Raw genomic sequence first — 14,036 nt, forward strand, 5'->3', positions numbered from 1 at the left:
TCAAAAAAAAAGTTACCAAGTAGCCATAAACAAGGAAAAAAGCATGCCTGTTTTTATAAAATTTTTTTTAAACGTTTATTTTATTTTTGAGACAGAGCATGAACAGGGGAGGGTCAGAGAGAGAGGGAGGCACAGAATCAGAAGCAGGCCCCAGGCTCTGAGCTGTCAGCACAGAGCCCGACGCAGGGCTCGAACTCACGGACTGCAAGATCATGACCTGAGCCGAAGTCGGCCGCTTAACCAACTGAGCCCCAGCATGCCTGTTTTTAAAATTTAGCAGGTAGCAGGAGTGAGACAGAATGACACTTCTTTTGCTGAAGGTAACTATGGTTGCCTATTCAAACTGGCTGTTGGGAGCCATGTGTCATAGAAGCTATTCAAATTGGTTTATCGCAGGATTTAAAAAGGTTCTCCTCTTATCACTTTTGAAGAAACCAATGCTTTAGTTATTTTGCATTTATTCCACTTCCTTTGAAATGTTAGTCCTTTTATTTGGGTTTAATCTTTTGTAATCAGAAGTGTTATTTCAGAACGAGGTGTAGAGTTAGTCTGGTTTGTTATTGTGTGCTAGAACGTTGCAAATGGAAACCGAAAGTCAGGAGCACAGCAGAAGTTTTTGTACTCCATGGAAGGTTATGCTGTGGACCAGAAATGTTCATGCAGTGGCTAAGTTAGTAGATAAGAAAACAAGTCTTTTAGTGTGGTGACGCTTTTTCTCTCTGATTTCTTTGAGATGTACTCGTATTCTGTGTGGCAGTATGATGCAGTGAGTTAAAAGAGTTATCTAGTGAAACGCATGTAGTGTATTACTTAAATGATCAGTCAGTAATATTCCCTCTCACCCTCCCTAGCCCCCTCTTCTTTCTCCCTCTCTCCCTTCATTTCTCCTCTTTCTGTCTTTTGCCTTCTTCAGAAGGTTCCCAGAATGCCTAAGGCATTAAAAAATTCGACTGAAATAACACTTTTTGGTTATTTCATATTTTCATTTACTTCTCAAGGACTTGAACACTTTCTGCAACATTCTCCCTGGGGGTGAAAAAAAAGAAGAGAAAAGGAAGAGAAAAAAGACAAAAAAGATCATAGAACAGTGGTCACAAAAATCTCCTTTAAAAGAGGCCAGGTCATTGCCTGTTGCCAAGGTAATCAGTTAACTGGATTACTGTATCAGTTTTTGTATTTAATCCTTGAAGGTAACATACAAATAATGTATCTATATATATATATATGTGTGTGTGTATGTACATATATATTTAATATGTCTATTATATATGTAATATATATAATCTGTAATGTTTTAAAATACACAAATACATTATTCCCTTTCCTATACCTTCATTTCTTCCCCATTTTTCTCATAAACATATGTGCATATACACATATTTCCCATAAGCATAAAATGGGTGGGGGAGAGGGATAACATGTAACCTAATCAAAGGTAGATTCAATGACTTTGATCATAAAGCAACCGTGAGCTGAAAGTCAGGAAATCCAGTTCTAACTAAATTCTGCTAATTAACAACAGTGTGATCTTGATGCATCATCTCTCCTCTTTTGACCTCCGTTCTCTTAGCTATTAATTTAGGAGTTTGTATATGATGCCTTTCAAAGTCTCACTTAGTGAAAAAGTCAGCAGAATGCCTCAGTCATTCATTTACTCAGTGAGCATTCGCTGAATATTTAACTGCTCCAGCTGTTGCAGGCAAACATCCCTTTTCTCTTCAGGCATGTATTTTGACAACAAGAGATGGCTACCTAAGTGATTGAGTTGATGAGGAATATTAGAAGGGGGTAAGTGGTTTTGGAGAATAATAAAGCCATGTGGATGGGAAGTGGTGTTGGGAAGGGGGTTGCAATTTTAAATAGGAGAAATCTAAAGGAGGGGAAAGAATAAACTGAGTGGATTCTGGGGGAAAAGCATTCCAGGCAGAGGCCCTTAAATTTCAAGAGCGTCAAGGAACCCAGCGTGAGTGAGAGCAGAGGGCTCCAGGGGACAGTGGAGTTACCTCAGGAGGTGGTTCTCTGAGGCCTTTCACTGGGAGTAGTTTGTATTACTTGGAAAGGTTTGGAGCAGAAGACTTGCAATATCTGACTTATATTTTAAAAAGGCCATTTTAACTGTTGTATTGAAAACCGAATGAAGGAGCACAGGGTGCCATGGTAGAGAATAGAAGGAAGGCCATACATAGGCCCGTGGCTCAGACCAAGCTGGTCACAGAAAAAAATGGAGCAAAGCGGTTGGATTTTTCGTATATTTTGATGATAGGACTAACAGAATTTGATGATGGATTGAATGTAATAGAAGACAAAGGGGAGTCGAGCATGACTCTGTGGCATTTTGCCAGAGGAACTGAAAAAATAGAATTCCCGTGAATTGAGCTGAGAAGTGTAGCATAAAAGCAAGCTTCAGGAAGAAGAGAAGCCTTTCAGATTTGGACATGTTATATTTGAGCTACCTAATAGATACCCAAATGAATATATCAAGAAGATGGCTGGCATATATGGCTTCAGAGTTCTGACTGGAGAAGTAATTTTGGTAGTCATCAGCTTTTAAAGGGCACATGGCTCATTGATGGAGTGAGGGCAGGCAGAGGAGAGGTCCAAGCATTGTGCCTCAACATTGCTTACTGGGGAGATGAGAAGAATCAGAATAGGATACTGAGAAGGAGAGGCCAGCGAGACAGGAGGAAAATCAGGTGAGTGTGGTGTCCTGGAGGCCACAGAAAGAAGGCATTTTAAGGAGTGAGCACCTTCTTCATATGTTGCTGGTAGGTTACGTGAGACAGTGACTGGGAATTGACCGTAGGAGTTTAGCAAAATGTAGTGGAGGGATGGGGCCAGAAGTCTTATTTTTTAACAGTGAGTTCAAGAGAAAATTGGAGAACAAGAATAGGAGTCAGCTAGTACACACAGCTTTTCATGGAATTTGTGAAAAGGGGAGCAGAGAAGTGGGCAATAGCTAGGAGGCACATGGGGTCAAGAAAGGGTTTATTTAAAGGCAAGAGGAACAATCACAAAATGATAGTGTTTGTATGCTGATGAAATGATCCAATAAAAGAGGAAAATGGAGAACCTAGGATAAGTAGAGGAGAAATTAAATAGGCAGAGGAGAGGCGCCTGGGTGGCTCAATCGTTTAAGCTTGTGACTTCAGCTCAGGCTCAGGTCATGATCTCACGGCTCGTGAGTTCAAGCCCTGCATTGGGCTCTGTGTTGACAGATTGAGCCTTGCTCCTGCTTTGGCTTCTGTGTCTCCATCTCTCTCTGCCCCTCCCCTGCTCCTGTTCTCTCTCTCTCTCTCTCTCTCTCTCTCTCTCTCTCTCTCTCTCTCTCTCAAATATACATAAAACATTAAAAATAAATAGGCAGAGGACATGGGGTCTAGTGCACACATAGAGGGGTGGCCCTTCCTTAGGAGCACGGAAACAGTTCATCCATAATGTAATAGGGAGGGAGGGAGAAAGAGAGAAAGGAAGTGAGGGAGGGAGGGAGGAAGGAAAGGGAGGGAGGAAAGCAGGGAGAGGGGGAGGGAGGAAGGAACGGAGGGAGGGAGGAAGGAAGGAAGGAAAGGAAGGAAGGAAGGAAGGAAGGAAGGAAGGAAGGAAGGAAGGAAGGAAGGAAGGGTGCATGAGGAAAGTGCTGGTAGGTGAACCACTAGGGGAACTTATGGAGGTTCTCTTATAACTTATTTTATTTGACATTAGGAAAGTGAAGTCATCAGTTCAGGGTGAGAATTGGGAAATGAGTGTTGGAAGTTTGCAGAGAAAGAAGATACTAAATACTTGTCTAACAGTGGTCTAGGGCACTTGTCTTACTTGGTCTAGGGCAGATTCTCAACCTTGTTGACACAGGACTGGATAATTCTCTGTTGTAGGAGACTGACAAGGACACTGTAGAATGTTTTGTGCATCCCAGGCCTCTACCTACTACGTGATAGTGGCATTCTTTCTCCTCCTCCCCTCTCATTGTGCCATCCACAAGTGTCTCCAGTCATTGCCAGATGTCTCTGGGGTCAAAATTTCCCCCACTTGAGACCAGGGGCCTAAGGAAATGCAGTGCGATTGTGAGGAAACATTAACAGCATGGTTGAGGTTCATATTCATGAATTTAACATGAGATCATTCAGCATTGTTGTGTTATATGCAGTGTGCAGGTGCAGGCACAGAATAAGCAGAAAGTAAGATTTAACAAGGGGTGGGGTTTTGCCAAATGAATACAATGAAGAGAGAGGAGAAGAGCCAAGGAGTGATTTCAGTAATTGATCATGAGATTTGTACTGGGTGAGGATGAAAGGGAAGATGGTGGGAATGCTAGATTATAAGTCCAGTTGGGGTCAAAGGATTTTTGGCACTGGGTTCTAGAGAGAGTGACGCATGTTAGGGGTTTTCAGAAATAACCTACTCTGTGTTCGTGTCTAGGAAGGAAATCTCAGATGGAGGAAGTGCAGGACGAGCTCATCCACAGACTCACCATTGGTCGGAGTGCCGCACAGAAGAGGTTCCACGTGCCACGGCAGAACGTGCCAGTTGTCAACATCACTTATGACTCCACACCAGAAGACGTGAAGACGTGGTTACAGTCAAAGGGGTTCAGCCCTGTGTAAGTGTCTCTGGGAATACTTTACACTTCTTTGTGTAAAATCTGCCTTCTTTTCAGTTTGGTCGCTAAGACGCCACAAATGACTCTTTAAAACTTTGGGGAGCCCAGACTGCACATGTTCCATGCTCAGGAAATAGCTGTAGATATTTACAGCTAAAACTCTATACTATAATAATAACTACAATTTGGTGGTGCTCTATTTTGTAGGTGATGTTGTCTCCTTACCATCGGTCCCTTAAGCAAACTGTCAGTAGCTTTGAGGTGGTAGCTTCCTTTCCCTCACATCAGGTTACACAGGGTAGGACAAAAGACTTAACTAGACTCCCCAGACCGTGGAGGACATATCTTTTTATCGACTGCAAAATGTAGATTCTCAGCCAAATAAAAAAATAAGTTACCTATCGTAGATTATAACGTAATAGAGCTTTTCCCTTGGTAAACCCATGGTAAAGATTCTATTTATAGTCTAAAAATTTGAAAATAATAAATGTGTATTTGATACAATGAACTATTTCAGTAATACATATTTAAGGGAACTTTAATATTATAAACTCACATACCCAACATGAGTGAATGAGATACACAGGTTAGTCTGTTGCCCGGTTACTAGAAAGTTATCTGTTTCCCCTATGAAGCACCGTATTTCAAGGAATTGGTACTCAACAATAATGGTACTAAACACAATCAGCTCCTTTTTGATACTTCATAATCATCTTATATAGCCTCAAGGTCATCATCACGAGAGTCCCTTGTTAGTGCCGTAATAAGTACCAAAGTACCATTTTATAAGAGTTTCATTGTATGGAACACTTGGAAAAGAGAGGTTATAGCAGGACCAGAAATTTTTTTCTTTTGTTTTAGCTAGATAATTAAAAAAATTTTTTTTTAACATTTATTTATTATTGAGAGACAGAGCATGAGCATGGGAGGGGCAGAGAGAGGAGGAGACACAGAATCCGAAGCAGGCTCTAGGCTCTGAGCTGTCGCATGGAGCCCAATGCGGGGCTCAAACTCACAAGCCACGAGATCGTGACTCGAGCCAAAGTTGGACACTCAGCCGACTGAGCCACCCAGGCACCCCATGTTTTACCTAGATAATATTTAAAAAAATTTTTTTTTCAACGTTTATTTATTTTTGGGACAGAGAGAGACAGAGCATGAACGGGGAAGGGGCAGAGAGAGAGGGAGACACAGAATCGGAAACAGGCTCCAGGCTCCGAGCCATCAGCCCAGAGCCCGACGCGGGGCTCAAACTCACGGACCGCGAGATCGTGACCTCGCTGAAGTCGGACGCCAACCGACTGCGCCACCCAGGCGCCCCCCTAGATAATATTTTTAATGCTGCATTTCTTTTTCTTTCTTCTGTGTTTTTCAGGACTGTCAATAGTCTTGGAGTATTAAACGGTGCACAGCTTTTCTCTCTCAATAAAGATGAACTGAAGACAGTCTGCCCTGAAGGGTCCAGAGTCTTTAGCCAAATCACTGTACAAAAAGCTGCGCTAGAGGTAGGACTTGTCAACCTGAGGTGGTGTTTTTCTGCATTAATCAGGAGTGTGGTCTGCAAACTGAAAGCTCTGAAATCAGCTGTTGATGTCCACATTGGTTATTTTCCCTTTCACAGAGAGCTGAATTAAATTTGACTCAGCTTTTACAATTTATCCTTGGAGACCATCAATGACCATTTGCAGGAAGATTAATTTATCATAAATGCTCCTGTAACATGAAGCTTGGAGCATATGCTTTTGAACAGTTAATGAAAAGCCCAATGTGCTGATTTTATATGCATTAACTACTTCTGTAGGAATTTAAATTTTAACACGATAATGGACATTCACTTCTAAGTGAGTAAATGCCTTAAGAGGCCAGAACTCTTTGGCCTGTTCTTAATATTGAGTTTGGAGGATTCCAGTAGGTTAGTGGTTTTAAGGTCTTAAAACTCTGGCTTTGTGTCTTAGGTCTTGTTATATATCTAAATAATCAGAGGGACAATAGTAGGTAGGGATCCCTGAAAATAGTGCTGAAGAGTAATTATTTAGTCCTAGCTGTGTGTACGAAAGGAAGAGAACGAATGTTTTTTAGATTGAATATCCTTAACCTTCCAATATCCTATTCTTCTTAAAATGGGCTGTGTAAGAGTAGTAGTTTCAAACTGTTACATCTCACAGCTCTTAATAACTTTCACAAAATTATGTTTCGATTCAAATGAAAGGATATTGGCTTTGGTGTAAAATTGATACATAATTCTCTCTAGCAGGTGTATCATCTAAATTCAACATTTAAATAAGTCAGACTGAAGTAGCTTCATGCATGCAGCCCTGTAACCACTCTTAGGAGAAATTTTATTTCCTTGGAAATGTTTCCTATGGTCCTGATCTTGGGAGTTCCATATTAGATGAATCCCCGGGGTGTTCTGTATTAGGCTTTCTTTCTATTGAATATGAATAAGAACTATATCTTTTCTGAGGCAGTTTTTTTTTTACCATTATATATTTTAATTTTATTGAGAGTATATAAAATTACTTCTTAAGAGTAGGATAGAAAGTTCCAGAATTCCCGAATTCCTTGGTTTCAGACTGCCTATACTTTGTCCTCAAAAGTATCTCTTGATCTCTGGCTGCCATTCCTCTGGATGTGAGCTGAGGCAGACTGAGTACCTGAGGTTCTTCACCTTCCTCAACTGCCTTCCCATTATACCCTTCTCTTGCATCTAGTCCATCTTTTACATTACTCATCTGAGTTGCCAGAAACTTCCATTGATGAGAGCAGAATAAGGAGGATGCACAGGGATCGTAGGTAGGGCTTGGCAAGGAGGAGAGCTGACATGATGTCAGAGGCTCAGAACCTTCGTGTATTCTGAAGGGAACTTTGGCGTATTCTGAGCCCAGTCTCTGAGCCTAATTCAGAATCCCCTAAAGGCAGATGAACATCTTGCTGGACTTACGAGGGTTCTTCGATAATTCACCATCTTATCATGTTTATTGTATACATATTTTCTTTCTCCCAGGGAGTCTGGGGCATTCCACATACATTATTGATTTATCTTTATCATGTTCAAGTAAAAGGCAGAGTGAATGAATTGCCTTAAGACTTCCCATAAATGAGAAAATGATTCATGTGATGGATTAGTGAAGTCCAGAAGCATCACTTACATGAAGGGCAGCCTTCAGTTTTCCCCAAGAGATATTAGAGGAAAAACAAAGGACTTTTACCCTGAACCATTTCATTACATGACCTGCAGCTTGCACAAACCAGTAACCATCTTGTCTGACCATGTTTAATTTTCAGGATAACAGCGGCAGCTCCGAGTTGCAAGAAATCATGCGAAGACGACAGGAAAAAATCAGTGCTGCTGCTAGTGATTCGGGAGTGGAATCTTTTGATGAGGGGAGCAGTCACTAATTTGTTTTTAAACTCCATTGAAATGTTTGGCATTATTCCAATGTGCTTTGTTTTAAGAAGCCATGAAGGGAATGTCAGATCGTTATTTCTTGGAATACTTAATTTATCACCATAAAGAAACAATGCAAACATAAGAAATCAGAGGACTTGTTTCCTGGCCTATTATTTTTATTAAAACTGAATGATTTTAATAGATGTTCTGCCCTTGGGAAATATTTTGCCTACTTTACCAAGGTCAGGTTTCCTTTATTGGATTAATTATTTCATCCCCATCTCAGTGGATAAGCCAGCATTTTTTTTTTTTTTTTTGACAGTGGTGAATTTATTTCTTGCAGCAAAACAAAGATATTGCCCATGATTTAAAATCTGTTGATTTCAGTTTTGCCCATGACTCTGGTGTCTGTCATTCAGAGTGTAGCTTACTGTAGGCTAGCCTCTGCTTACTTAGGTCTCTTCTTTGACATACTCAATGATAGAATTATTTAGATTTATTTAAAGTTCTTAATGCCAACAGTTTTTTAAAAAAATCAAAACATTTAATGAACTGTAAAATACAACAAGGCCTTGGACATGCAAATATAAACCTATGGAGCATTCCCAAGACATTTTATGTATCATGGCTCTGTTGATCACAACTCCTTGTATAGCCTGTGTTTTGATTTAGTTTATATTCTGCTTATTATCTATATTGTGTTCTTATATGTGAGAAAGCACAAGTGGAAAAGAGGTCATATGCCGTCAGAACGTATCACAGGAAGTAGCCCACATTGGTGTGCGTCACAGTATTTTGCTAATGAAAGCCTCAGTTCTGAATATTGATATAAGTAGTTAAATGGATATTGGGGCCATTTTATGTGTTTATCTGTGTCAAGTTTTTCTGGTAATAAGAAACACTTAATTTACACATATTTTAATCCTGTGAAAGATTCTAGATAGAGAAAAGAAAGATACTTAACCTTCAACAAATGTTATTTTTGGAAACACAATTTTTGTCATTAAATGTTATATTATTTCACATATATAAAACAGATGTTATGTAAGAATGTTGTATATTTTAACATAAATCCATTTAGAGAGATTATCTAGATTCATTAATTTTCATAGTGCCTTTTTCACATGAGTCAGCTGGAAAGTCTGCAATAAACAGTATTTGCTGTATGTTAATAAATGGCTTCTGTCTCATTGACAAATGGGGTCTTTGGCATGTAGACTGTGGATCAGGGTTGAATGGAATGGGAAGAACAGAGACCGCCCTTTTTTTATTTGTTGTGTTTTTGATTGATTTCCAGTATATTTCGGAGTGGGTAAAAACCATTCTAGAATACTTTATTCACTGGTTTCTCTTCTTTCCACCTCTCTTGTTTCATGATCTTTTCCTTCTACCATCTAGTCAGAACTGGTCACAGTAGTAAAAACAAAAGTGCACAGCACTTACGATTACTAAGTGCTTCCACAGAAATGCTTCCTGAGGTTTCTGCAGTAACTCTCTGAGTTTTATTTTGTAGATAAGGAAACAGCTTCCCAGGTCTAATTTCCTCCCAAGAGAATGATGAACATGACTCTAGATCTTTTCCATGTCGTAAGCACAGGCACACATTTATAACTTGGCCCTTATTGAAAATCTCTGAAAATGTGGAAAATTTTCTCTCGATAAGACAAGAGAAAATAGATAGGAAAGGTGAGATAACCTGAGTGTATTGTGACATAAGTGATATTACAAGAACTGGTGTAATTTATAAGGATGTCCTTATGCTATAAAACTCCAATGGAAAATAGCACCACAGTGGTGATTACAGGAAGCAGTTACCTCCTTCTGGGCTGTGGTAACAAAGGGGAGAACTGGGCTTAACAGAATTTCGAATCTTTGAGGGAGAGGGACTGCAGACTTTGGATCCAGACATCTGAGGAGTTTGGTCTGTGGTACCTGAGAAGTTTAGAGGAAAGACCCCACAGCTGGTACACAAACCTCTGAGACGGAGGCACAATCTGTCTGGTGCCATTGCCTCAGGAATTCAGATAAGAATTCAGCTGAGAAAACAGTGAAGCAAACCCACAGAGCTGGGATGCAGACCTCAGGAGACCACGCCAGCCAGCTGGTACTCAGATTTCCTTGAGGGCACAGTGAGGCCGCTCGGGAGTGTGGGGGGAAAACAAACAAACCGGTAACTGGAACCTGCTGGGGATCAATTGCTACTTCTAGAGTAAAGAACTATTATGAGGGTGATGTTAATATGATCAGGAAGTAAAACAGAAGGGAGCAAGTGCCTTGCCCCCTCTAGCTTCTTGTCTGCCTGTAGCACACTCCTTGGGCAGAATCCGTTGGGAACACACCTGGCAAAGCCCCAAATCATAAAAATGAGAAACGGGGTAGATTCGAAAGAGCTCAATAAACAATCCATTCCAGTTCTGGCTACTTGGCCTGTATACTTACTCTTCTATACTTATTTGAGATTCCATCTAATAATTTTTAAAAGTTCATACTTTCACCTAACAAGATGCATTCATCCTTCTCTTGTTTAAATGGTATTTAACTTAAAGAATTGGTTAAATAGGCAAAAAGACAACACTGAGTAATAACAGGACGCAGCTTCCACACCTTGGTCTGGGGGAGCAAAGGAAGGGTTTGGGTTTATTAGCGTTTAGAAGTCTGGGGGAAGGGACCTAGAAATTTTGGATCCAGAGCCTTGGGGGAGGCACCGTCTGGCGTTGGTGCTGGTGCTTCAGGAGCACAGAGGAGAGATGCCATGAGGAGCTGGGACAGAGACCTTTGAGGAGAGGATTCTGGACACTTGATGCTCGTATCTCTGAGGGGGGGTAGTGAAGTTGGTTCTGAAAATGTAGGAGGGGGGGTAACTAGAAACTAGAATCACCCACTGCTACTGGATTAATTGCAGCTGCCAAACTGGTGATCTCTTGACTGGTTAAACCATCTGATTATGGCGTGGCCTTTGTGTAGTTTTCTTCTTGTTCTTTGTGTTCACTGAGCGTCTTGGAATTGTGGGATCGCAGTTTTTACTAAATTTGGCAACATTTTCCGCAATTATTACTTCCTTTTTTTTTCTCTGTCCCTCCTGCCTTTCTAGCCTTGAAAGTCTCCCAGTTGCATGTATATTAGACCATTTGATGTTTTCCCGAGTTCATTGATGCTCCTTTAATTTTTACCGAGTCCTTTTTCTCAGAGTTTCATTTTGGGTGGTTTCGGTTGCTGTCTTCAAGTTCACTACTCTTCTGGAGTTTCTAGTCTGATTTTAGTCTCTTTCATTGTATTTTTCACTTCAGACATTAGAGTTTCCATCTCTAAAAGCTTGATTTGATATTTCAAAATATCTCCCATGTCTCCATTTGCTCAATATTTCTTTAACTTTACCAATCATAGAGAATACAGGGTTGCCTGGGTGGCTCAAGTTAGTTAAGTGTCCGGCTCTTGGTTTCAGCTCAGGTCATGATCTCACGGTTCATGAGATTGAGCCCTGCATCAGGCTCTGCACCAACAGTGCAGGGATTCTCTCTCTCCCTGTCTCTCTCTGCCCCTGCCCTCCCTCAAAATAAATTTTAAAAAAATCATAGAGAATACAGTTAAAATATATGTCTTAATGTTCTTGTGTATGGGTTCTATCATCATAACTTACAGGTTAATTTTAATTGATCTTTTTAATGCTTTATGGAGTGTTATTTCTTTGCTTCTTTATGTGCCTGGTGATTTTTAATCAGATTAAAGACATTGTAGGTTTTACCTTTTTGGATTCTTTTGTATTCCTATAAATATCTTCATGCTTTGTTTTGGGATGCTGTGAAGTTACTGGGAAAGAGTTTGGTTCTTTCTGATCTTGCCTTTGTTAGGTGGAATTTGAGAGTGGCATTTGCATTAAACCTAATTTTATGCCACTCTTGAGGCAAAACCCTTCTGAATACCCAACCTATTGTTCCATGAATCAGCATGTTTTCTACTCTAGCCAATGGTGATAAGAACTATTCCTGGTTCTGTGTGAGCTCTGAGAATTGTTCCTCCAAACCTTTCAGGTGGTTCTTTCCTCAAACTTGAGCATTTTCTCATGTGCCTGCACTGGTTCATTTTCAACTTAAGTCTCTGTGGAGATCCTATAGAGATCTCCAGAACTCTCTATTCACACAGCTTCCTCCTCTCAATTACTCTGTGCTATGAACCTTAGCCCCTCTGTCCTTGCTACATTATAAGATTTGTGTCCTCCACTCAAGGAGTCTGTGAACTCCAAGTGGGCTCTCCCTCCCTGCAGTCCAGGTTGGAGACAATATCTAGGTAGAAAGCTGGAGCACTTGTAGGGTTTTTTTCGTTTGATTTTCATCTTTCAGTGATCACAGCCATTTAATGCCCAGTGTCCAGTATCTTGAAAACTGTTCTTTCATAAATTTAATACGTTTTGCTTGTTCTTTAATTTTTCAGGCTAGAGGGTAAATCCAGTTTCTCTGATTCCATCTGGGCCCAAACTTGGAGTCACCTTGCTTTTTAAAGTACACATTTCACTGAATATAGAAATGTAGGTTGCCAGTTTTTATTCTAGAACTTTAGAAGTGTTATTCCACTGATCTGTGGCTTCCATTGTTCGTAATGGTAAGTCAGTCATCATTCATGCTTTTTCCTTCTGGCTGTTTTCAGGATTTTTTTCCCAGTGTCTTTCATTTTCAACAGGTTGATTATAAAGTTAATAGATGTAGTTTTCTTGGTATTTATCCTGCGTGCACCTCAATGAATAGTGTTTTCCCATTATCGAAGCCCATACTCTTTCCAGTACTTTTTTCTGCTTTCTCTCTTCCTCTCCTTGGCCTCCTATTTCATGTATGTTAAGCCAGTTGATATCATCCCAGCAGTCTCGGTGTCTCTTAATAAAAATTTTTTCCCATGGGGCGCCTGGGTGGCGCAGTCGGTTGAGCGTCCGACTTCAGCCAGGTCACGATCTCGCGGTCCGTGAGTTCGAGCCCCGCGTCGGGCTCTGGGCTGATGGCTCAGAGCCTGGAGCCTGTTTCCGATTCTGTGTCTCCCTCTCTCTCTCTGCCCCTCCCCCGTTCATGCTCTGTCTCTCTCTGTCCCAAAAATAAATAAACGTTGAAAAAAAAAATTAAAAAATAAATAAATAAATAAAAATTTTTTCCCATTCTTCAGATTGGAAAATTTATGTTACTATGTATTCAGGCTCACCAGCTCTCCTCTCTCCTACCCCTGTGATCTTTTTTCCAACATGCTGTTAATACAGAGTATTTTTCTTTTCAGTTATTGTATTTTATTAGTTGTAGATTTTACATTTCATGCTTTTATTTAATTTTCATTTCTGTGCTGAGACTATCTGTTTACTCATTAAAATATTTCTCTTCAATTCTTTGAATGACTTTAAAAAAAATTTTTTTAGCACATAAAAGCTACTTTATAATCCTTATCTGCTAAATCCAACATTTGGGTCATCTCAGGCTCAGTTTCTATTGATTGCTTTTTCTCTCTACCACTGTGGGTTCTAGTTTCCATTTTCCTTGCATGTGTAATAATTTTTTTTATTATATACCTGGCGTTATAGATATGTTTTATATACTCTAGAACCTGTTATCTTTCTTTGAAGAGTATTCTTGTTCTGGCAAGCAATTCAGTACTGGCTGATCACTTTGAACTTGTATGTCTTTGATTTTATGCAAAGGATGGATCCTGATGGCTCAAAGTGTTTCATAAGGTCTTCTAACTTGATTTGCTTTATCTACAAGCTCTCTCTGTTCTGCATATCTGGTTATTGCTTAATTTTAGGCTTTGTCCGTACCTGTCAAGAGTAGTTTTTACTGTGGAGTCTTACTTATAAGGAATTCCTTACTTCTAAGGAATTCTTACTTCTAAGGAATTTCCTTTTTTGGACGAATTTCTAGGGTGAATCTATCTCAGATAGATTCCCAAAGTGTTAAAGGGTGTTAAACAGGTCTCTTCCCTTTTGCTGGGCTGGACCTCTAATGTCCCCCAGCACAGCTTCCGCTGGTAGCTCTATTCCACTCTCACCCTTTTGGCAGCCACGCTCTGCTAAACATTGGGTGA

At 40.2% G+C, this 14,036-nt stretch overlaps 1 protein-coding gene across 4 annotated transcripts in view; it reads left to right on the forward strand.

The window, feature by feature from the left end:
• The window catches only part of EPS8 (EGFR pathway substrate 8, signaling adaptor), a 194,974-nt gene extending 185,813 nt beyond the window's left edge, over positions 1-9,161 (forward strand). For all 4 annotated transcript variants that reach the window (XM_086714001.1, XM_086714002.1, XM_025930157.2 and 1 more), the window contains 3 exons: positions 4,414-4,594; positions 5,970-6,099; positions 7,880-9,161. In XM_086714001.1, coding sequence (XP_086570127.1) covers positions 4,414-4,594; positions 5,970-6,099; positions 7,880-7,993 — 425 coding nt within the window. In that variant the 3' untranslated portion in view covers positions 7,994-9,161. The remainder of the gene's footprint in view (positions 1-4,413; positions 4,595-5,969; positions 6,100-7,879) is intronic.
• The last annotated feature ends 4,875 nt before the right edge of the window (positions 9,162-14,036 follow it).

Source organism: Puma concolor, chromosome B4 (assembly GCF_028749965.1).
Source record: "Puma concolor isolate L17-30 chromosome B4, mPumCon1.1.hap2, whole genome shotgun sequence".
In the NCBI taxonomy this organism is placed as follows: domain Eukaryota; kingdom Metazoa; phylum Chordata; class Mammalia; order Carnivora; family Felidae; genus Puma; species Puma concolor.